Source organism: Poromitra crassiceps (assembly GCF_964638095.1).
Source record: "Poromitra crassiceps genome assembly, chromosome: 23".
NCBI classification, from domain to species: Eukaryota; Metazoa; Chordata; class Actinopteri; order Beryciformes; family Melamphaidae; genus Poromitra; species Poromitra crassiceps.
The window spans coordinates 22,807,752-22,829,682 of NC_139639.1; the positions used below are offsets into that span (position 1 = coordinate 22,807,752).

The following is a 21,931-nucleotide window of genomic DNA, read 5'->3' on the forward strand; positions in this document are numbered from 1 at the left end:
AATTGTTCCATGGTTCATTAAATCTGGAACTAACGTGAGCAGCTGTCACAACAGTAAAGATGAAAGACACTGCTATATGTTGCACTAATGAGACAAAATAAGACTTAATAGTATATTCTATACTTCTAAATGTGGTTATGTTGCGTTATGGGTGAAACTGGAGTAGTGTTGCTTATTGAGCCTTTCTTCTTTTGGCCTTGAGTTTTTAATTATCACAGCGCTAGTGCCCCACTTAGTAGCTAGCTAGTGTGTTCCTCTGGCAGAAAAGAATCGGCTGATACTGTATAAGATGCTGCACTTTGGGCTGCTCTGCATGTTCAACAAAGGCCAGTAATAATTAACGGAAAAACAAAATGTTCTTTATTATTCTATTTTATCCGGGATGAGTAAACACTGGCAAAAACAAAAACAAGTAGGTCACTTAGCAGTTAGCCAAAGGCAGGGGGGAGCCACATTAAAAAGAATAATAGAAAAGGTTGTTGTTTTGGAGGGAGAGAGGGGAGTTGAATGCGTAGTGAGGAGTGAGGGGAGGGAGGGGAGGGCAGCACAGCTAAAGCTACACTTTAGATGTTCATACTGAACATATTTCCCCTTTTTACAATTTAGGCGATGGGGGGCTAAGAGACAGCGTTTTCTGTTTCCCTCTCATGCCGTTTGTCATGTGTGTTTGATTTCTGTCTGTGTCTCAGTGCGGATGCTAATCGCGGTAGCACACTGTAGCCGTGGCCGCTGGTGCGAACTGCCCCCATTGCCCCACCCCTAGACACTCCCCCCACATCCAGTCCACATGTCTGTCCATGCATATGAGAGGTCAAACACGTATGTGACATCACACGCACGACACGCAATGCGGATGGGATGGAGTGAAGCCAGCCTCAGCCCAGGAGAGCCCCTCGTTGGACGGGGGGGGGGGGGGGGGGGGGGTTTGGGGGGAGGAAGGGTGGGGGAGGAGATAGAGGAGGACGGGGAGGAAGAGGGGAGAGAAGCAGCAGGCAGGTATGGAGGTGAGGAAGCCGTCTTCAGTAAGAGCCAACCAAACCAAAATGGGTAACAATCTGTCCTCACAATTAACTCTTCGAATAGCCATGGCTACAAATAGCCATGTCATGAGCTGTCATTTTCTACAGTGTTGAAAAAGGATAAATAATCAACAGCAATGGGAAAAGAAGATGTGTCTCACCTAAGATAGCGGTTGGCACAAAGGGATCTGCTCATACCCCCACAACAAGTGCAGATGTTGGAGGAGGAAACAGAATTGCAGTAAATAAAAGAAGCCAAGAAAATTCCACACAAAAGATAAGAAATTAAGAATAACAACAAAAATAATGTTAGCTGAACATAAATCTAACTGACTTTGACTATAAACTTCATCTCACTGGAGACCTTATGCCAAATCAATTAGGTTGTGAGAAAGAACAATCAATGGGCTTCAATCTTGTAATTTATATAATCATAGATATACTTTGGAAAAGTTTGTATTCTGAACAAATATTGGCTAACTGAAATAAGTCAGTTATAACCAGGGTTGTAGCGGTGTGTAAACTCTTCCCCACCGTTTTAAGCTGATATTAACACATTTTAGTACGTAGTACCAGTATGGTGTAATTTACATGAAAAGGGGGTATTTTCAAGAAAGATTTAACATTTGATAATATTATCTTTTAATTTACCTTGATGATTGCCTCGGCTTCTAGTGATCAGTGAGTGGAGTTTGCACACCTCTTGGTTTAACTCTACATCACTGGTTATAAGCTCTATGTTGACATACAGGATTAGCATGAGGAAACGTGTTTACCTGGGTAGTAGGAGTTGGTGGGAATGGATGTACTCAGAGTATTGGCTTTAGGCAGTGTGAAGGAAGAGGGTGAGGACCCGGGCCCGGCTAGAGGTGGAGAATAAACAGAACACAAGACAAGGCATCAATAGTCTCGTCTAGTTGCGCTGTTAGCCAATGGAGCACTCAGAGGCACAATACTGTGCAGTCACAGTCTGGGTCACCAGTTGGAGGTCACTTGGTCTCTCAATAGAATATGGGATAAAGGCTCCTCATGCAGTCAACAGAGGCCTTCACCTCTGTGAACGGCTTTGCTAACGCGGTCTGAGTTACAGTAGTCGTGCATGTTCAGAAGGACTGCAATGTGTCAGCTAAGATGTTCTAAACCAAAATGACACTATCCATACCTATACAAGGTCAGGGAGAGAGCGGGCTTCGACACAGTATGTAAGACATCACACTGATAGGCAGAGGGAAAAAGGTAGTGTATTTAAAACATTTGACATGAGGCCAGATTCAAACATCCACAGTTACTCAAGGTCAGAGCATCTTTGGGGGCTCGTCCCTTGCAGGGGGTGGGAGACGGAAGCTGCTGTGGACGTGTAATCTCTTGGTTTTGACTGGGATTAAACCAGGTCAAGCCCCGGATGCAGATTTAGCCAAGCTGTCCATCAACAAAGCATTAAGTCTAACCTGCGATGGAGAAAATGAAGAGGCTAGAGCTCCAGAGGACATCTTATGTGTCCCGTGCATCCTCCATAAATTGGAAATATAAATGAGTCGAGTTGAGCCTTCTCAGAGTGCTAATGCTTACCGATAAGCTTGGAGGGCAGGCGTGGGATTTCAAGAAACCTCGATTATTGATCACGACACGAGACTGCCGTCATGCTATCCAGAAAGCGTTCACGCACATGTTCACACAGCTGAACAACCTTACTGCAGATATCAGCAACAGTCCCCTGAGAGTAAATTATTAGCATTGCTGATGTAAGTCAATTAGAGAACCGAATGAAAAAAGGAATGTGTATAAAGGTTAGAACAAACCCTTGTGGGCTTGTGAAGGAAAGCTTGTGACGAATGTCTTGTTGAAAAAGTGAATGGAAAATTATTACGTTTTTCCCCCCTCAAAATCATATCAAAGACTTTTCATACACTTCTATGTAGTTCTACATTTCAGTGAATATAAATGTTTGGAAAGACTCAAATTTGACTTTGAGGGAAATTGGAAGCTACAAAAAATGCCGTCAAACCATTGCATGGACTGAAAATGTCTTGGTGAGAACACAGAAGAAAATGCAACAAAAGAACAAAGAGACAAAAAAAAATAAAAAAAATAACAGTCCTCACTTGAAGAAAAAAAATCCCCTTTCAACACCAATACAGCTGGATGTGGGAACTCATTAGTTGAAAAAGTTGTTCATGTTACTAAGGTGCGATCACACGTGCAGTTTATTTTCTTTTGTCTGAACTATAGAGAAAAAGTTTGTTGCATTTTTGTATTTGATTCATTTAGGTTCACTCTGCCCACTTACAAGTGAAACAGGAGCAAGCAAAAGCAAAAGTAAAATGGACTTACAAGTAGCCTATTTATTTGACAGAGTTTTGGTGTCCTGTCATCCTGCAAGGTTAGAGGTTTTGGCTGCGGAGGGGAAGTCAAGACAAATCCAATTTCAGTACTTGTTGTACTTGCAATGGATTTATCTGCGCTCTTGGCCATAATGCACCTTCTCTGGTGTTCATTATCAGTTAAGAGCATTTTTGGGCTTGTTTCTTGTAGTTGGTTCAGATTAGGCTCTCACCCCTAACAAAACCCACCACAGTCCCCTTGCCAAAACACTTTTAGGTGTTATTTGTTCAAATGGCATTGTTCTCACCTGTCCAAACACAGCAAACTAGAAGATTAAACGCTCTAGTGAGACAGTAGCAGCCCAGACATGCTTGGTGTGTTAGTCTATAAAGCATGTCGACCACGCCATCTTACCTCTGCCGTTAAGAGTGAGGGCGCCCTCGCTGCGGGTGTTGAGTGTGAGCGCACACTCGCTGCGGGTGTTGAGCGTGTGGTTGTGTGTGTCCATGAAGGACAGCGCCTCGTCACAGTTGGTCCCCTGCTCCGTGTAGCTCTTGTCCATGGAGTTGACCATCACTGTCATCTCCTGCCGGGTGCTGTTCAGCGTCTCTTTGCGCTTCTTGGCCAACTTCCTTCATTGGGGAAAAAGAAAAGAAAAGAAAAAGAAAATAAGAAGATAAAAAAACAAAAACAAGAATTACTTCTTTTTTTATCCGTTTTTTCCTGATTTACCCCCATTTTCTGCCCAATTCTACTTGGCCAATTCCCTGCTAGGGTGTCCCGGTCGTTGCTCCACCCCCTCTGCCGATCTGGGGAGAGTTGTAGACTAGCACATGCCTCCTCCGATACATGTGCAGTCGCCAGCCGCTTCTTTTCACCTGACAGCGAGGGGTTTCACCGGCAGGACGTAGCGTGTGGGAGGATCACGCCATTCCCCCCAGTTCCCCTCCTCCTCAAATAGGCACCCCGACCGACCAGAGGAGGTGCTAGTGCAGCGTCCAGGACACATGCAGTACCCTTAACCCGGCTTCCCACCGCAGACACGACCAATTGTGCCTGTATGGACGCCCGACCAAGCTGGAGGTAACGGGGGGGGGGGGGGGATCGAACGTGCGACCCTCGCGTTGGTAGACAGGGAATCTACCGCTGCACTACCCGGACGGCGCAGAATCAAGAATGACTGCGCCTGGAACAGATCTGATATGATGCTGCCTGGTAGGGATGACTCATACCTTTAATGAGATTGAGATGTCTGACGGCGCATTATGTGGGACACATGAGGATTGTGCTCACACTCTTTTATTAGGTTGCCGGATGCGTTTCCGAGCCGTGAGACATATAATTCCTGGAGAATGTGGAAAGGTGTGACACCGTAACCCAAATACATCAGCGGCGCCCATGATTTAAAATTAGCTGTAGTATTTGGAGGCGGAGGAATCAAGAGTTTGAACAGTGAACTCAAACAGTCAACCTGCTTTTATTGGCCTACTTTGAGTTAATGCACTGCAACCAACGAGTGATCTGTGCCTGGTCAAACAACAGCATTGCGCAAAAAACAAAGACAGGCACGCACACGCACACACATGCACACGCACACACACACACCTTTGCGTCCTTTGCGTGTGCATATTATGTCCTTGAGCAAGGCACTGAATCCCTGCCAGCTCCTAGGACTGCCGTTCTGCCGCCGAGCCTGACCTCTGACCTCCCTGTGGAAGCAGCCAATCGGAAGAGGGGATTTCCCTACGGCGATTAATAAACCATCAGATCATTATTCTGCGGAGTTAAACCGCCATATTTCCCGAGAAGTTGTACGGCTGACAAATGGCAAACAGCTTGAGAGGGAACATACTGTAGATATAGCCGCGTAGCTGAAGACTCGCTGCTCTGTAGCTGGAGGGGAGCGAGCGGTGGTAAGAATTAACTATGGCAGCCTTCACACTGATCCCAGCACTTTGTTACTCCCTGTGTGACCCCTCTGCCTATTTGAGTTGCCGTCTCTCTCACGGACAACTGTGGTCTAATGACGCACTCCTGCTGCTTTGTTTTCGCAAATCTCCTCTGTTTATTCAATTTGGTGGCTGTCTGGTACCATATGGCAGCAGGCCCCCGCTGCCTTCCCACAGTCATTTGCTCTGAAGGCCGCGACGTGAGGCTAATAGTGGAACCGTTCTTCAGAAAGCCAAGTGACAAAGTAGTGACATTTTCATCTGCTGGATCGCTTTTTGTCTTTAATCCGCAATTAGAGCAGGGAACAAAATGACAATCCTGTCTCTTTTTTGTGTGTGTGTTATAGCTTCATATTGCGATAGGGCGAGAGAGGAGGGGAGGAGGGAGAGGGAGCTGTATGCACCCCAGGCAATATTAAGATTGGGTCTGTGCTGCGTGCACTCTGGGAGAAGCCCATTCGAAAGCACTTTAATCCAGGTTTTAATACTTATCAGTGTGCTTATTTCTGGGTCTGGTGAGACTTGGTTTTCTGCAGGAGCAGTTAGAAGCGGTAGCTGTGCAGGCACCGGTGCCAACGCGAGGAGGAAAAGCACCACCAACATGGGGGTGTTTGCTAGGCACCGTGGGTGTTAGATGAAGATTAATTGGCATGTTATTTTCTCCTCATTTGTAAGGGAAAATGCAATGATAGATGGCTGTATTACAGGGGTCTAATGTGCTGAGAGAGACAGTGCAAGCGTGTGTACAGTACGAGTGTTTGTGCACGTTGACCAAACGCCACCATTTATCATATTAGTCGATAGTTAGCGTAATGCTGCACACACGGAAAGATTCCACTAGCAATGCATAGGGCTGATTGCTTGCAGGCGTGCCTGCACCAAATCCTCTGAGCGGCACCGGGTGCCACACTGCGGATGGGCATATGAAGCGAGGCAGAGAGACAGATGGAAGAGGTGTTTGTAGATGTAGAAGACAGAGCTAACACTCCAGGTAACTATATCAGGCAACTCTCATTAGAGGGATTGTCTGCAGTTCAGTACATGACAGCCGTGGCGTATCTAGGATCCGACCGAGTGAGCCCGGCTCCGAACTGCACTAGTTCAGCTACAACAACAAGGGGAGCTGTAGGGATCGTGTTGTGCCAGAACGTCTGTTCTGTGGGAGGTGATGCTGCTGCGGCAACTTCTAAAACAAGCGCTTCAAAACCCAGCTCAGCATGGTAGGGCCTCGTTCTTCAGCACCGGAGCGCTCCACCTAAACCTCAGCGACGCCAGGACAAAGCAGGCTTCATTAGACGATCGATGCACACACATCTACCGTGTGTGTGTGTGTGTATGACTGATAACCAGCTGGGAGGGGCAACACAAGCGTCTTTGATTAACCATGGGGGAATTTCAGTAGTTTTTGCATTGTCGCTCATTTCAAACTTCTCTCTTATCTATCTGTTGCCGGTCGGTCGGTCGATCCATCCATCCATCTACCCATCCACTTTGGTAGAAAGAGCAGCAACGTATATTTGAATGTAGACTCTATTCAGTGAGGTACAACACTATTCAGTGGCAGTATCTCTGCTGACCCGATGGGCTCATTTATACAGTATTTTCAACATCCTTATTTTTTTAAACAAACAAACAATAAAATAAAAGTCCTTGAGGACTTATTGGCTTATTGGTTCCTTATCTACCCAAAGATGGAAATGAATTACACAAAAAACAGCAAGGCTGAAAAGGAGGACTCCCATGCTCTCATTTCTCTTTGAGTATTTGTTTTGCTGAGGACAGAGGAGGTATTTGTATTCTGGTAGAAAAAGGCTCCAGAGAGCTAACAATGTCAATAATATTTAATGTTACATTCATACCACCTATCATCTTGTCATGATAGGTGTTGGCATTTTTCAAATGGCTGATATCAGTTTTGGACCAGAACTGATATCCAGTACGGGACAATTTATATAGTAACCTAAATATATTTTGTTAGGTGTAATGTAATGCCTCTGAATTGTGCAGTTTCACAGCATGGGAAGAACTATATGAATTGGTCTTTGGTCCTGGTAAGCTGTAATACATATTGACCAAGTTATTATACTCAATTTATGTGATTAATTACCAACAATAATTACATTTAGAGTATTTGTGATTAAAACATAACATTGAAATGTATTTTATGTATTTTAAATGTCATTCCATGCCATATTTCAATTCATGTGGGAAAAAAGCACACACAGAAACTTTATATGATTTTCCACTACAGCAATAATGGCCTGTTGTGTCAGCATGTGTAGTCATTAAAGTATGTTGTTGATGACATGTGTCCCAAAACATGACACACAGAAGTGTTGAAAATGACATGCATTTGAAGAGTATAACTGGGCCGTGACTGCATTGAAAACATCAATGAGCTCCTCCCTCCCCGGTCCTCATCAGAATGCAGAGCTGGTCGGTGCAGAATGTGCATGGCTTGTACCAATTAATGTGCTTCTTGCTGCATGTTAAGGGCTGACTTGTAAGCTTTAATGGAGGGGTTTGCCCTGAGCACATTGTGTTAAACATGGTACATTTAGCAGGCCTCACATTCTCACACTGCTGTGGAATGGAGGTGATTATGAAATGTAACATTTAAGATATGGATGATGATGATGATGATGATGATGATGTGCCTGTGTGTGTGTGTGTGTGTGTGTGTGTGTGTGTGTGTGTGTGTGTGTGTGTGTGTGTGTGTGTGTGTGTGAGGAGGGTGTAGTTACTACACTGTAGTAGAATAGGACGTAACAGAGAAATACTGTACTAAAGAGATAAAGGAAACCTTAAATTGTATCCCCCTGCATATAGTGCAATCTAGAGTGAAAACACTGTCATTAATTAAATGAAAAAGAATAACCTTTGTTGCTAAATGTTAACAGTGGCTGCCATGTGAGTTTCCATACGTGAATTGTATCGTGACAGGCTCCCATTGAGATGGAGAGATCATTGTGATTATTGTGGTACTAGACTACATCCTTCAGCCCTATGGAAATTGAAACTGAGCTGATGTTTTGTATTATTGGTTTGTTTGTTTTTATTTGAGTTTTGCTTTAGTTTTGTTTTAATAAATTTTCTTCTCTTCTTCTTTTTCCACATGTGAACCGCATAATGCATCCGTACTTTACTAGTTGTAAAAGTGAACATTAATAAATATATGGTAAAAACAAACAAACAGTGGCTGTCTCTCACTACTTAGTAGAGTGACTTGTCTCTGCTACTCTTCTTGATTCACATTGCAGGAACATTGGGTAAATTATAGCACTAACCAGGGGCGGGGCTTCACCATTAGGCAAAGGTCGGCAATTGCCTTGGGCCCCAAGCTACCAAGGGCCCCATGAATCCTATTCTACTCACAACCCACTATTTGCCTGTTATGTCTCTTAATCCGCTGTAATCCATACTGTTTCACATCAATTCCTACATTTCCAACATGTTCTGCTGTTGAAATATTTGGTCACTTATGTTGCTTAATACTCCAAATTATCCGCAAGGATCATTACAGTTTCATCTAATCTTACATGATGAAACAACTATATCGGTTAGTATTGTGGAAACCTACTGTATACACAGCAACATACATGAGGATCGGGGAGTGCTTAGCGTGACTGATAAGACCGATAGTGATGAGTGTGTTTCTACTGTATTTAACATGCCTGCTGCTTGATGGATGAACCCAGTTCCCCTGGGGATACAGACCCAATCACAACCCCCCCCCCCCCCCCTCCCCATTGATCCCTGCCCGGTCCCCCGCCGGCCGGTATGACCACCTGATTAAAGGACGTCCACATATTTGATGGCACATGTTAGCGCATGGCTGATGAGCTCTGTGACTGATGTTGTGAGTGAGCTCCAGCAGCAGCGTGCACCTCTGGCACGCACACCTAAAGTGCGCATTTTGGCAGCCGTGGGATGTTCTCCTCCTGCCTTTAAAAGACTGATTTGACGAATGCATGAGAGCCTTAATGGGATGCATCAATCATGGCGGTGTCGCGATTTCGAGGCTGTCAACAAGGCTGTTGTAAGTCCTGCAGATGAACACTACGCTCGTCAGTGAACCCTCCAGAGTGCATACAATTAATTTGGTCGTATAAATTTGGGGTATATATAGACTATACTGGGTACTACATTATAGTATACTTTGTGAAAAGGTGTAGCAGAGGCAGTACCAGAGGAGAGGGTATGGACTAATGATTGATGCAGCTATAAAGTGTGACTCAGCACCCTAAGGTGCAAATAAAGAGTTCTTTTTTAGGTGCTCTTTTGCACTGACCACCATCAGATTGGACAATGCTCACTGTCCAAACTACCCCAGTCTCACTGAAGTAGGTTGAAGCAAAGAAGCCTGAACTGTCTATACAAACTATCTTGGACTACGTAGCACTATTGCTGCTATTCTGCACGCCCTCTTGATGCTGTAATCCACACTGTTTTCATGTGTTTACTCCACATAATCCCCATTTGCTCTGTTGTATTATATATATGTCTCTAGTGTATCCTATTACTAGTTGCTGCTACACTACAATGGCCCACTTTCCCCACCGGGATCATTATAGTTTCAACTGATCTCATTGTCACCATGTATTAATGTTATGTTGCTATCTTGTCAACACTATAGACAGGGGCCAGCACTAGGTTATCATCTTTACATCAGAGCCATTTAGATAGAAGAGTCCCGACATCTCCATTCACTCCAATGGACCAGTTTTTTACTCTCAAGAATTCCAGGAAGTAAGGTCCTAGATTAAGCACCACTGTCGAGTTGCAGCAAAATAGACAGTTTGTGTTGTACTCTGAAAGGGTTTTTCATCCCTTGAATCAAATTGTACATTATCAGCTTTATTTTAGCATGCAAAAGTAGCGCGAGACCCATTCCTGGCTGTTCATTGGCTAATGAGTCTCGCATTTTGGTCCTGCGCTGACACCACTCTCTCTCTAGAGGACACTACTTTACATGAATCCTAACATCGTACACACAAGCCATGGCACTTAGGGGGTACGACATGGCAAGCATTCCCACCACCTTCCCTTTATGCTAGTTAGCATAAACATACAAGATATGTAGGCTACAACTTGACATAACAAAAATACTCAACATAATTTTTCCATCTTTTCCTGCTTAGTCCCCCTGTATGTATGTAGAGCTTTGCTCCTCATTGGGCCTTTTCATTGAAGACAGCTGAGATCCGATGTGAGTGACATGCAGAGTATTCAGAGTAGTATTATCTCAAGGTGTATTCTGAGATGTTCTTTCATGTGAGGCAGGCTCCATTGTATCCTCTGATCACAGTCATCTCACGACAGATTAGCCGGCATCCGTCACAAAGACTGTGCAGTATGGAGCCTATGAGCTCCAGCAAGGAAGGCAGAGCTGCACATAATCTGCTTTAGGTGCAGATTCGCAATAATCTGCAATATTTGCTAAGAATGCACAAGACGACGCCAGGGCTATTGTTTTATAATGCGGGAGACATCTAAATAGAACAATGGCAGTTCTGTAATCACGTCATCTAGTTCAATAGTGATGCAAAAGTCTTGTCAGCTGAGGACATAAGTCCACCATCACCATTGCATGAAGGGGATTGACGTGCAAAAAAGCCAAAGACCATGCATGAGAAGAAGGGAAGAATCATCAGAGCTGAGATGGTTTGATGAGGATGGAGACTGGGGCATGGGTGGGAGTGGAGGAAAGGCTCAGAATTACAGTATCACATGCATTTGGAGGCAAATTGGTAATGTCAAAATATTAGCTCATGCTTAAATTTCAATGCAATACCTATAAATGTGGTTAATCTCATATAGCATTGCAGCAAATATGAAGTTATTAGTTGTCATTTAGGCATCTGCAGAGCATATCCAATTATATACAATAAGCTGTGATATGTTAGCAGTCGCTCATCCAGGTCCTCAGTCAAACTAAAGCATTGTGATAAGCACTTCAAAAAGTCTAACTCTGACAAGTCAACAGACATGAAATCACTGGAGGCCACATGAAAAATTCACAGTAAAAATGCAGTAGCTGCAGCATTGATTTTTCTTCTCCCCTGTCCACAAGATGATTTTGGAAGCCATGCTACTATATCATTAAGGCAGTTTAGCTCATGATTCGATCAACTCAAAAATGGCAGGGATGATGCCTGCCGTAACATCTCAGTAGTAGTTTTCCTGTTACGGGGGCGGTCCTGTGCTACAAGTATGTCTGCCTTTCGTCAGAAGTGGTGCCAATGCGACAGAGAGAACGACATGCAGCATGGTGTGGAGATGCATCGGAGCGGTGTCCTCCGTCCCTCCAGGGCAGAGATTACAATGGGCCTCTCTGTAATAGCTCTGGGCAGGAGGAGGAGGATGACATGACTCTTTTGCATGCATGGGAGACACTCAAGTGTGTGGGTGATAAGCAGCATGGCAACTAACATCACACAAAGTGGTTACTTACAGGTAGTAAGTGTAGGAGTGATAGGTTCTTCTGCCGAGTGGGGTGGTGGTAGGATTTAAGCAGTGGAGGAGGGGGGGGAGGGGATGGAATGAAAAGGAAAGAAAAAGTCAAAAATATATTAATGTTTGGAAAAAAGAGTCGAAATGAACAAAAACCAGATAATGGTGGCACACGTGGAGGTAAACTAGTGGACGTGATCGGGGCAGAGAGGTGATCGCTTGGAGTCATGTCATGCTTTGGGGCCTGTATAAGTAGACCGTAGTTGTAAGTCTGTACAGAAGAAACAATCTTTAACGTTGCATTCAAATATCAATATTGAGCTGGACTACAGCATCTCGTGGCAATTCGGGAGTCACCGTTGACAACCACGCTGGCATTACATCCCCTTTCCAAACATGTCACTTTAAACAGATATCAAAATTACTATCTGACCTCCAAGGTTGACACTAAGTGAGTGGTGTGAATGTCCAAGCACAACTCTTATTCCCCGTCTGTTAAAAGTATATTACAGCAAATGTAGACAATGAAGTCATCTCCCTCTCTTGTTTGATTAAGGCAAATTGAAAACAATTCTATTACTTCTACAGTCTCTGTGTGCTGATGATCACACCCGCCCACTCATCATTGTGCTACGCAGACGGGTTCTTGCTGCAGGAAACAGATCATAATTCTGATACGGTCAAAAATAAACAGGGTACATAATGATTATATTAGCTAGGCGACTCTTCCTTCCCACTCAGATTCATCTACTCTATTGACCTTCACTCTCCAACGCAAGCCAAGCAATCTAACATCAGAGGAGGAGAACGCACTGGGAGAAGTATAACTAATAATTAAGTTTGGGTGGGAAATTGTTGTCGAGGTATTTTCTTGCCCACTCTCTTTTCAAACGCGATATTGAAGGGAGCAAGCTTGCGTCGTGGCGCCCACCGAAATAATCTTGAGTAAACCCACAGAAGCTGACATTGTGTTACAGTATTTCAGTCCTCGGTGTGGACAAAGGAGGGTTGATATTTACTGAGCTTTAGTTCCTTTGATTGCTGGGAGATGTACTGAGGACCTTTCTCCAGTAGGGGGTCCAGGGCTAATGTAAACTTAGCCTCCAGCTACAATACGCGGTCATCCTCTTTCCCTTTGAGCCTTTCATCATATTCTCTTTCTTATCTACTCCCCGCCTTCCTCCGTTCCACAGGCCTCAAAAACATTTCTCCCTATTCCCATTCCAATGTCATTGGGAGCGCAGTGCGTTTGTTTGAGGGTGCCGTGGAAACAGATTAATTTTTCATGGCACACTGTATTTCATGGCTGTAAACAGCCTTAATGGAGCGTATCAACACAATCAACTTAATTATTTACTACGGCACTGACAATACTACCGTTTGAGGGAGAAACATACAAAATGATGAAAAAGAAACGACTTATCTGTGAACACTGGGCAAGTTACTTCAACCTCTCTTCAATCTGCAGTGTTATTTCGAGTAGTACCACAAAATGGCGTACCTTTTCTTCATGAGGAGCACCACTCCTAAGAAAATGATGACGAAGAGGAGGATGCCGGCGATCACCCCAGCGATCTTCACCGTATGGTCCGTCTGTTTCTCTGGCTCCACCGCGTCAGGCTTGTGAGTGGCTGCTCCTGAAAACACATCACAGTATACAAAGATACAAAGATATAACAATCCAGAAAAGTAGAATTAATATAATACAATGGGCCATGAGTCAAAGCCGAACAGTTATTAATCACATAGAGTACACATCTACGGTATGTTCTGTATACAGTATTGACTCTCATTGATTTGATTGAGCTTTAGGGAAGACCGAAACGATGATCAATATATAGGTATTCTGTGGGCCGTAAATATCAATACACATGTAGTGGTTCAGAGCAATCACAATGTTGATTCTCTGAGAAAGTGACTCCGCGTGTTGTCTTCAGGACTCCACCCTGAGTGGACCTAGGAGGCTCTGTGGACCAGGCTGTCCTGCGGGAGATAAGTACACACACCATCTTTACCCTTGGTTAATCATGTTTGGGGCAAATGGTTGCTTGGCTGCAGAGCGATGTGGGTTGCTAGGCGGGTAAAGATAATACCCAAGGAGATAAAACAGCCCGAAATAACCAAAACATTAAATATGAGCTCAGGAGGAGATAGCCAACAGAGAGAGGGAGACGGAGGAAAGCAGCTTGTTTTAACAGCATCTGCTGCCTGGAAAGTGATAAGAAGCACTCTGAGGAGGGGGAGAACGTTGCTAGAATCACAACTGTCCACCTGAATACCACCATTATTCCTTGTCACCAGGGGTAAATTTAGAATGACAAATTGTTATGTCAGACAAATCTGTTCGAGTGGGCTTCCTCCTCTCCTCGGTGTGGCTATATTCCCTCCGTATCAAAAGGTAAATATCCATCCCGGGCTGGTTGTGACATATTGTTCTTGCTCTGCCGCGCCGTTATCAACCACCAGGCCTCCACTTAGATATAAGTGTTTAAGGCAGACCGGATGGCATATTAGCAATCACGCCTGGACAGATAGAGCTGATTTCCTCTCCAATATAGACACTGTTGTTACCGGATAATCTTACAGACGCTTGGGGTGAGACATCCCTGTTGCGAGTTCTCTATGTTCACTGCCACAAGTCAATATTTTCCACTCTAGCCTGAGAGAACTAGCGATAAAAAGTGATTCATACAGTGACTACACAGCAAATAGAAACTGAATTTTAATAGTTTGCATATTCTAAGACGATGCTACACTCAAGAGAAAATTCCCCGGATCTACACGATGAGCACTTCAACATCCCTTAGTGTGTTTACAGTTGTCACAACTGCGGCAAACCAACACTTAATCTCCCCGAAATAATGAGAAATATTCATGAAAGGGGATTAACGCTTGTCACAAATCTCCAACACTGACACATCAAATGACGATCGCACCTCAAACAAGTCTTTCATGTACAGTAATGCCGGGAAGATGCATCAAAAGGTAGGAGACAATGTCTGCAACTCTTTGATTTAATCACACTGATTGTATGCAACGGCAAGGCAACAAACAAAACCACATGCATGCAATAATTCCATTACTTTGCGCCCCCTTGAGGAAACCTCAGTATGGCCCTTACACTAACCATGTAATGGGTAAACCACGTTGTGGAGAGAATAATTGAGATGTCGGGAGAATGTGCGGAGAGCTAAGGGTCTGACCTGTTAGTTGGTTGTCACCGGCCGCTGGGGCGATGCGGATGTAGGGGGTTGTGAGCTGAGTCACATGTATGGCAGCTGAGTATAGTCAGTGGATCCAGGGAGGCATGCAAGTAGAGAGAAAGAAGAGGGGGAGAGAGACAGAGACAGAGAGACAGAGAGAGAGAGAGAGAGAGGCCACACTGAAGCTGAAAACAGCTTTACACACAGTTCCAATCATCATGCAACATTGAAGCACAGAGAGAGACCCATTACAGTACAGTATTAGAGTAGCCTGGTAAAACCATCCTGATCATGTGATCTCATTCTGTTTCGCTCCACAGATCAGTCTGGACTTGGTCGTAGTTGACAACGTAACCGGCCAATCAAAAAATCAAAATCAATCAAAAACTGTAACGGCGGCTCCCCGAAGCAAGTGCAGTTATATAGTTAGCGTTTCTCGGCAATACATTTTCGCCATTCTTCCGAGTGGATTTGGATTGGATTTGTGGACGCTGATTGGCTGAAGGAGTTGTCTCTCAAGACAAGTACTCCCACTCACTGAAATCGATGTGGGCGGCTGGACGTCCAGACTGATAGGTAGAGAGAAACAGAATGTTCATCATCAGGATGGTTCTTACCAGGCTAGTATTAGAGAGCATCATCAAGTTGTTATGCCGAGTCGCAAAGTGCAACAGTTTCACACAATACAAGTTCATATCTCTGTGAGCCTGATGTAGTGCGTTACAATGTATCGAGCATCGTGTCCCCGACAGTTCCGCTGATAAATGACTCTGAATCCGTATTCTTCCACTAGCCGATGTGCTATTTGACTTCCTCCTATTGAGCCATGCAGATGGAGATATCTGGAGTGCACAGGAAATCCATAGCGGCGCTGCATGTGGCTTCACAATATATGAGAGTGTCGGGGCATGTGATCGGACCTCCCAGGGCCCGGAACAGAGTGTGACTAGGGTTCCCTCTGGCCTTATCAATTCTGCTCCCGGATCGATAGTGCTTAGGCTGCTTCACCCTTAATGTCTGGAGCAGGACGCGCAGGCAGCATAACTAAGTGCCCGCGGACCCCGCTGGGCACACAGGCTCTGTCCGAGTCCTGGAATAACAACTGTTCTTCATCAATCTATTGACTGATGGGATTGTGAACACAATATCTGGAATATATATACCTCTCCTTATCAGAGGCTGTATGGCACAGTTTTGTCTTTCAAAACATCTACAAAAGTAAGATCTTATTTCCACTGTGGTACTTCATAGAGGGTATAGGGCTGATGTGATTGTGTGTATCTTTTATGTTGTCCGTCAATTTAAAAACATGTTAATTTAGTTAGTCCTCTTGTGAAATCTTGTGCAGGTGATGTTAGGAAGATACACAGTTGCATTGATTTATGTGGTGTTTGGCAAATGTCCACATTGGACCACACTTAAATCTAACTTAAACCATCTACTCCTACCTTTGGTGGCTACTCGAACACAGTCGATTTTGGTCTCCTGTACAAACAGATTAATAAAATGAGGAAGGGGAAGAGAGAGAGAGAGAGAGGAAGACAAAAAGAAGAGGGTCAGAGACTAATATGACACATACACAAGCACACACACACACACACACACACACACACACACACACACACACACACACACACACAAACACATGTACATGCCAACAACATCCATCTAAGCACCGATGGTTACACCAAAACACCCTGGTCAGCTGGACGCTGCAGTGTCCGCTTTCATCTGTTGAGCTCAGCGACTGTGACACAAAGTGCAGCTAGGCGAGAGAGTCGAGCTGCCGATTTGTCAGCCGACACTGATCTGTCTGCCGCTCAAGGTGCTCAGCCACTGTGGAGGAGCCAGAGACACTGATCTGTCTGCTGCTCAAGGTGCTCAGCGACTGTGGAGGAGCCAGAGGCCTGTGACAGCGACACCAACACAGCATGCTGCGCTCGTCAGGGAGCCTCTCTGAATATGCAACGGAGAGTTTCAGCACCGACAACAGCCTCCAACAAAGTGGAATAAGAACAAAACAAAACAATACTGGCAGAAGTTTGCCTTCAACAATGATCTTGTGAAAAGGAGGCAGAGAGAGGAACAGGGGGGTAAAAATAGACCCTTTTCACGGGGGCCATTTTGTGTCGAAAAGGCAGGGTAAACACAGGTGCAAGCAAAACACTAATGAGGGTTTCCAAAGTCCATGATTGGAATTTGGAAACCTTCATTAGTGTTTTGCTTGCACCTGTGTTTACCCTGCCTTTTCAACACAAAATGGCCCCCGTGAAAAGGGTCTATAGAGCACAAAAGACATGAGTGTTGTGTCCCTGTGTTTGACCTCACCAAGCCATCTAATCAGCAATGAGAACAGAATGGTGAGAGAGAGCGTTTGGAGGCCATGAGAGGCATAATAGAGAGAGAGAGAGAGAGAGAGAGAGAGAGAGAGAGAGAGAGAGAGAGAGAGAGAGAGAGAGAGAGAGAGAGAGAGAGAGAGAGAGAGAACCATAGCCATCACGTGGCCCCTCTGGCTGCATGTGCATCCACAGTATTGCAGCTTTTAAGCCGTCAGACCCCGTTTTGTTAAATGACATTACGAGAAGTCATATCAGACTTTGATTTGAACAGAGAACAAAATAAAAAATAAAATAAATAAATACTAGGTAGTATGAATGGTACTCACCTCCCCTAAGTGCTAATGCTGTTTAAGAGGTGCAAACAAATCACTCCCACATCATTAGACGTGAATTAAAGCATGCCGTATCCATTGACAGTGATGGCTTAATGGGAGAGAGTGCATTATGCTACTGTAAATCAAAACATTGAATATAAAACCAATGTCTTGACTGTCTATCACAGAGATGGAGGTCTACACTGTGCCAACAAGAGACTCAATGTTCTTTGATTTTGTTTGTTCAAGGAAGCGCGTACTACCAGCCGGGTCTTTGCGGCTCGCCCCACTCACCCTGAAAAGTTTCTGACCAACGTGCTTTCCTCTCAAGAGCAACCTCGTTAATCGCATTCAGTCCTGCCCTAACGGGTTACTTCTATTGCCTCCTTAAAGACGTGCCGGTGTCGCTGGAGGAGCCTGTTTACGGCGATTCTCATTCAGGACCACAGTCGGAGGGGCTCTGGAAGTCACCATTGAAGCGTCTGCCGCGGCTCTGCGGGGGGAGGTGCCTCGTCGAGTGCCACTTGATGACAGAGAGGCTGCGACCTGAACGATCGGCGGCTCTGTTGTTGCTGCCTGCCTCCCGCACTTCCCCGACCTCCTCCCTTAAACGCAGCTGATCAGAGTGTTGCCGGGCATTTGGCATAAAGCTCGATTGGAAACGGCAGGCCAACAGGCGCCGGGATAATGGAGGGGGGGGAACATGTCACGGCGTAGGGCTCTGCAGTCCAGCCTATTAGAGTGCAGACAGTGTCACTGCCTGCCTGGTGCACCCCAGCAGAGCACCGCCACCTCTGTCAGAGGCCACGTACGTGGGTGAGCAGATAGTGTTGATTCTGGGCTCAGGGAGTTCTGCACACAGTCACTTCAGTCACTTTAGCCAGGCAGCGAGTCCGTCAGTCAGTCATTCAGTCTTTCATTCCTAAGCCCAACATAATATTTTTCATTTTTTGATGTTCACTTTAAAGTGGATGTGCACATGCTTTAAAAGCAGGTACTTTGACAGGGCTGTAAATAAGTATACTTTCACTATCCACATTGAATAAGTTGAACACACTTGTCTGATCACTGTCTGTAGTTCATTAAATGAAGTACACTAATTAGTGCCTGCATAGTCATTTTCTCCACTAGGGCCATTCAATTAGCTAGTTGCTCAGTTGAGACACTGTATGGTTAACTGTGCTGCAAGCCAAACAACATGATACATCACGGTAAATTGTTAATTTAAATGAAATAATAACCCCCTAATAATACTAATAATAACAATGCCCTACATACCTGGATTAATTATGATTCTAAAGGCTGCACCACACCCACTTTTTGGGAGATGATTATTGTAGGGGAATGTTGGCAAAGAAGTTGCCTCAACACATTGAATGCATGAGTAGTTCTTGATATATCGCCTCCCTTTGGGAGAATCCTTTGATAAAACGCAACAGACCAGCCAAATGTGTTGTTACCTCTTGTTGCCATTTGGAGCCGCCAACGTAAAAAGCTTAAATAAAAGCATTAAATAAAATGGAGTAAACAACAAAAGGAAAAGCCTCCGAGGCACCCACCCCGTTGGCGGTGCTGACAGCCTGGTAATAGATGCTGTAGCTCTTCTGGGGCAGCAGAGGAGCGTTCCAGTAGCCATTGTAGGTCTTGTTGTCTCCCACAGTGAAGGGCTGGGCCGAGTGGATGCCCGCGGCGGGGAACTGAGCGGTGAAGTAGTACTGGGAGTTGAGGAGCGTGGCGTTCTGGAAGTGAATGGGAACCGGGTAGCAGCGCAGGATCTCGGCGGTGCCGCGGGCTCTGCGAGGACGTTCCTCCTCCACCACCACCTGGTACGCACTGCAAACACACACCACACAGGCAGGGAGAGGTTTCCTCAAGAGCAGTCATTAGCACAGGCCTAATGGCAGACACACATGGGCCCGCCAGGTGCTTGTGGGGCACTGGGATCAGTTTATTATTTATGCATGTATATGATATTAGCAATGTATCCGCTGTCAGCCGACTATAAATCGATAAATCTAGTATATATAGAATTAGCACTGCATGGGACATGGAGTAGCATGCCTAGATATTGTTCTAGTGTAATGCTTTTTATTCATCTAAAAAAACGTACTCAACAAACCCTTTCATAGACATTTTTATGTTAAGTTAACATGGGAAATGAATGATTTATGTACAGGACACCAAAAGGCACCCTACAGCGATATTGGCGCAGGAGCAGATCCGTACCCATAATTTCACAAGTGCTTGCTGACAAAAGGAGGTCACTAAAACGGACTAAAACTCAAACATGTTATATTACTTATGAAGAAAACAAACCATAAAAAGATGTTTTGGAGTGACTTAATTATGCAACATTCCCACATCCAAAATTGGTCTAAAATGAAAAATAAGCCCACTATGATTATATATATATTTTTTTTAAATCCAAGCAGTGAATATGAAAACATACAGTACAAGACAAATGAGCAGTGACACAGGAGAAGGCCTGACGTTATTTGCTTTTTTCATTATTCAACAATTCAAAAGGTCAACGGTTCTTTCCATTTCCTCTCCATCGGAGCCTGGTGTTGAGCTAGATCCAAACTGCAGCCTGTGTGCTTGTGACAGAGATGACATTGTCTCTGAGCCCGTCACTTAGCAGGAGGGGGAGACTGGCTGTCTTATAGAGCCTCATGTTAGTATGCACCTCGCATCCACCTGTTCAATCTATTGAGTCACTGACTGACAAAGAAGCTGCTTACAGCTGCCATGGAGAATAACCCGCCATGATTAGAGACTAGTGTTGTGTTCGTTTGCACAAGAGTCATTATCACAGTGACAGGGTGCAGGAAGATACAGTACACAATCAATGGGTTAATTAATGCATTTTTTAAATATGTATGCCGTGATACATGTTGGTCAATGCCACATGAGATTAGGCGAGTTTTAATATATTATGAATATAAAATGAGCTTTGGATAAGGCGGAGGCAGGAGGCAGTACTACCAAGAGATAACAGAGATGGGATGTTAAAAGCACCATCACTACTTGTTACTTATTATTCATCTTATTTTACTTACTGTACAGTACTTGTTGCTAATATGAGACAGTGTTGCCTGTTGACATGTCATGCAATCTCATCAGTGAAGCATGGAACAAGCAGGACTCAAATGTTTTAAAAATTATTTTCTTTTCTGATTTAGGATTTTAGCAGAATGTTTTCCTCATCATTGTTAGATGATTTGTTGACAAATGGATGACTGAATTACTGACATTTGTTTCATTCCACCTAATACCACACATCATGTTATATGATATATTGAATGAAAGTGTAAAAAATAAACATTGGGTAAGGTTTGGCAGGACAGGGACCTTGGTTGGCCAAGGCAGATATTAACGGATGTGTCCGCTCGATGCCAAGTCGCCCCTAACGATCTAAGCAGCTATCCCCCAAGTCCCGAGCACAGACATCAACAGCCTCACAGTCCTCAGAATGTCAAGCCACACCTAAGCATGGCTGACTGGCTTTCTGCTGCTATTCTCTTTTTGCACAATGCAGTAAAAAGGTAATTCCCTCACGGAAGTAGAGTCAATATATCTACAGTATACTGAATATAAATACATGTCAAGTTCTAGTCCCATGTTTCAAGAGATGTTTAAAATATCACATAATTTTTCCATGAAATTATTTATTTCTGCCAAATCTCAGAACTATGTTGCTGGGCTTGTCTCCTTTGCCCAGAATTTCTTTCAACTGAATGATTTTCTTATATGAAGTGTAGCCAGATTACATCTTTAAAATGGTTGCATATTGCGTTTATATCTCAATATAGTATTTTTGTATTCTAGCATTGTATTCATTCAGTATTATTTTACAAGAATCTGTGTTTAAAAAGCATGATTCAGATCCCATGCCTGACTGTGAGCTGCAGACACGTGCGACGACAACCCATGAAGATGAATGTTGACTGATGGTAATCTGACCTTTGAATTGGCTAATCTGTAATAAATTCTGGATTTGTCTGGATCCTATAGCTCCAGACTAGAGCTATATGAAAAGGTTATCTGGGAATAGAATATGTAGTTGCATATATATATATATAAATATAGCTGATTCAATTACAGAAGCCTGCTTTTTATTTTCTCCCTCAGCCATTTTTAAAATGAAAAAAAAAACCTGCCAAAAAAAAAACCCAGCTCCATCGTGACTCTACAGTCTTTAGCCATCGCCGCGATACAAAACAGCTCTGGAGATGATCAATTGTTCCGGGTGGTTGGTGTTGGATGATTAAGTGTCCCCCTGTGTGTACAGCATGTGCTCTTTAACCCTATAGTTTATCATAAGGTGCTCGC

The 21,931-nt window shown here is 44.2% G+C and overlaps 1 protein-coding gene across 1 annotated transcript in view; it reads right to left on the reverse strand.

Moving 5' to 3' along the window:
• The window catches only part of LOC310796572 (receptor-type tyrosine-protein phosphatase mu), a gene marked incomplete at both ends in the record, with an annotated part of 196,262 nt that overhangs the window by 49,264 nt on the left and 125,067 nt on the right, over positions 1–21,931 (reverse strand). Inside the window, 7 exon segments of the mRNA XM_083658777.1 lie at positions 1,181–1,207; positions 1,796–1,882; positions 3,810–3,973; positions 13,245–13,380; positions 14,947–15,021; positions 16,395–16,431; positions 19,159–19,432. Coding sequence (XP_083514903.1) covers positions 1,181–1,207; positions 1,796–1,882; positions 3,810–3,973; positions 13,245–13,380; positions 14,947–15,021; positions 16,395–16,431; positions 19,159–19,432 — 800 coding nt within the window.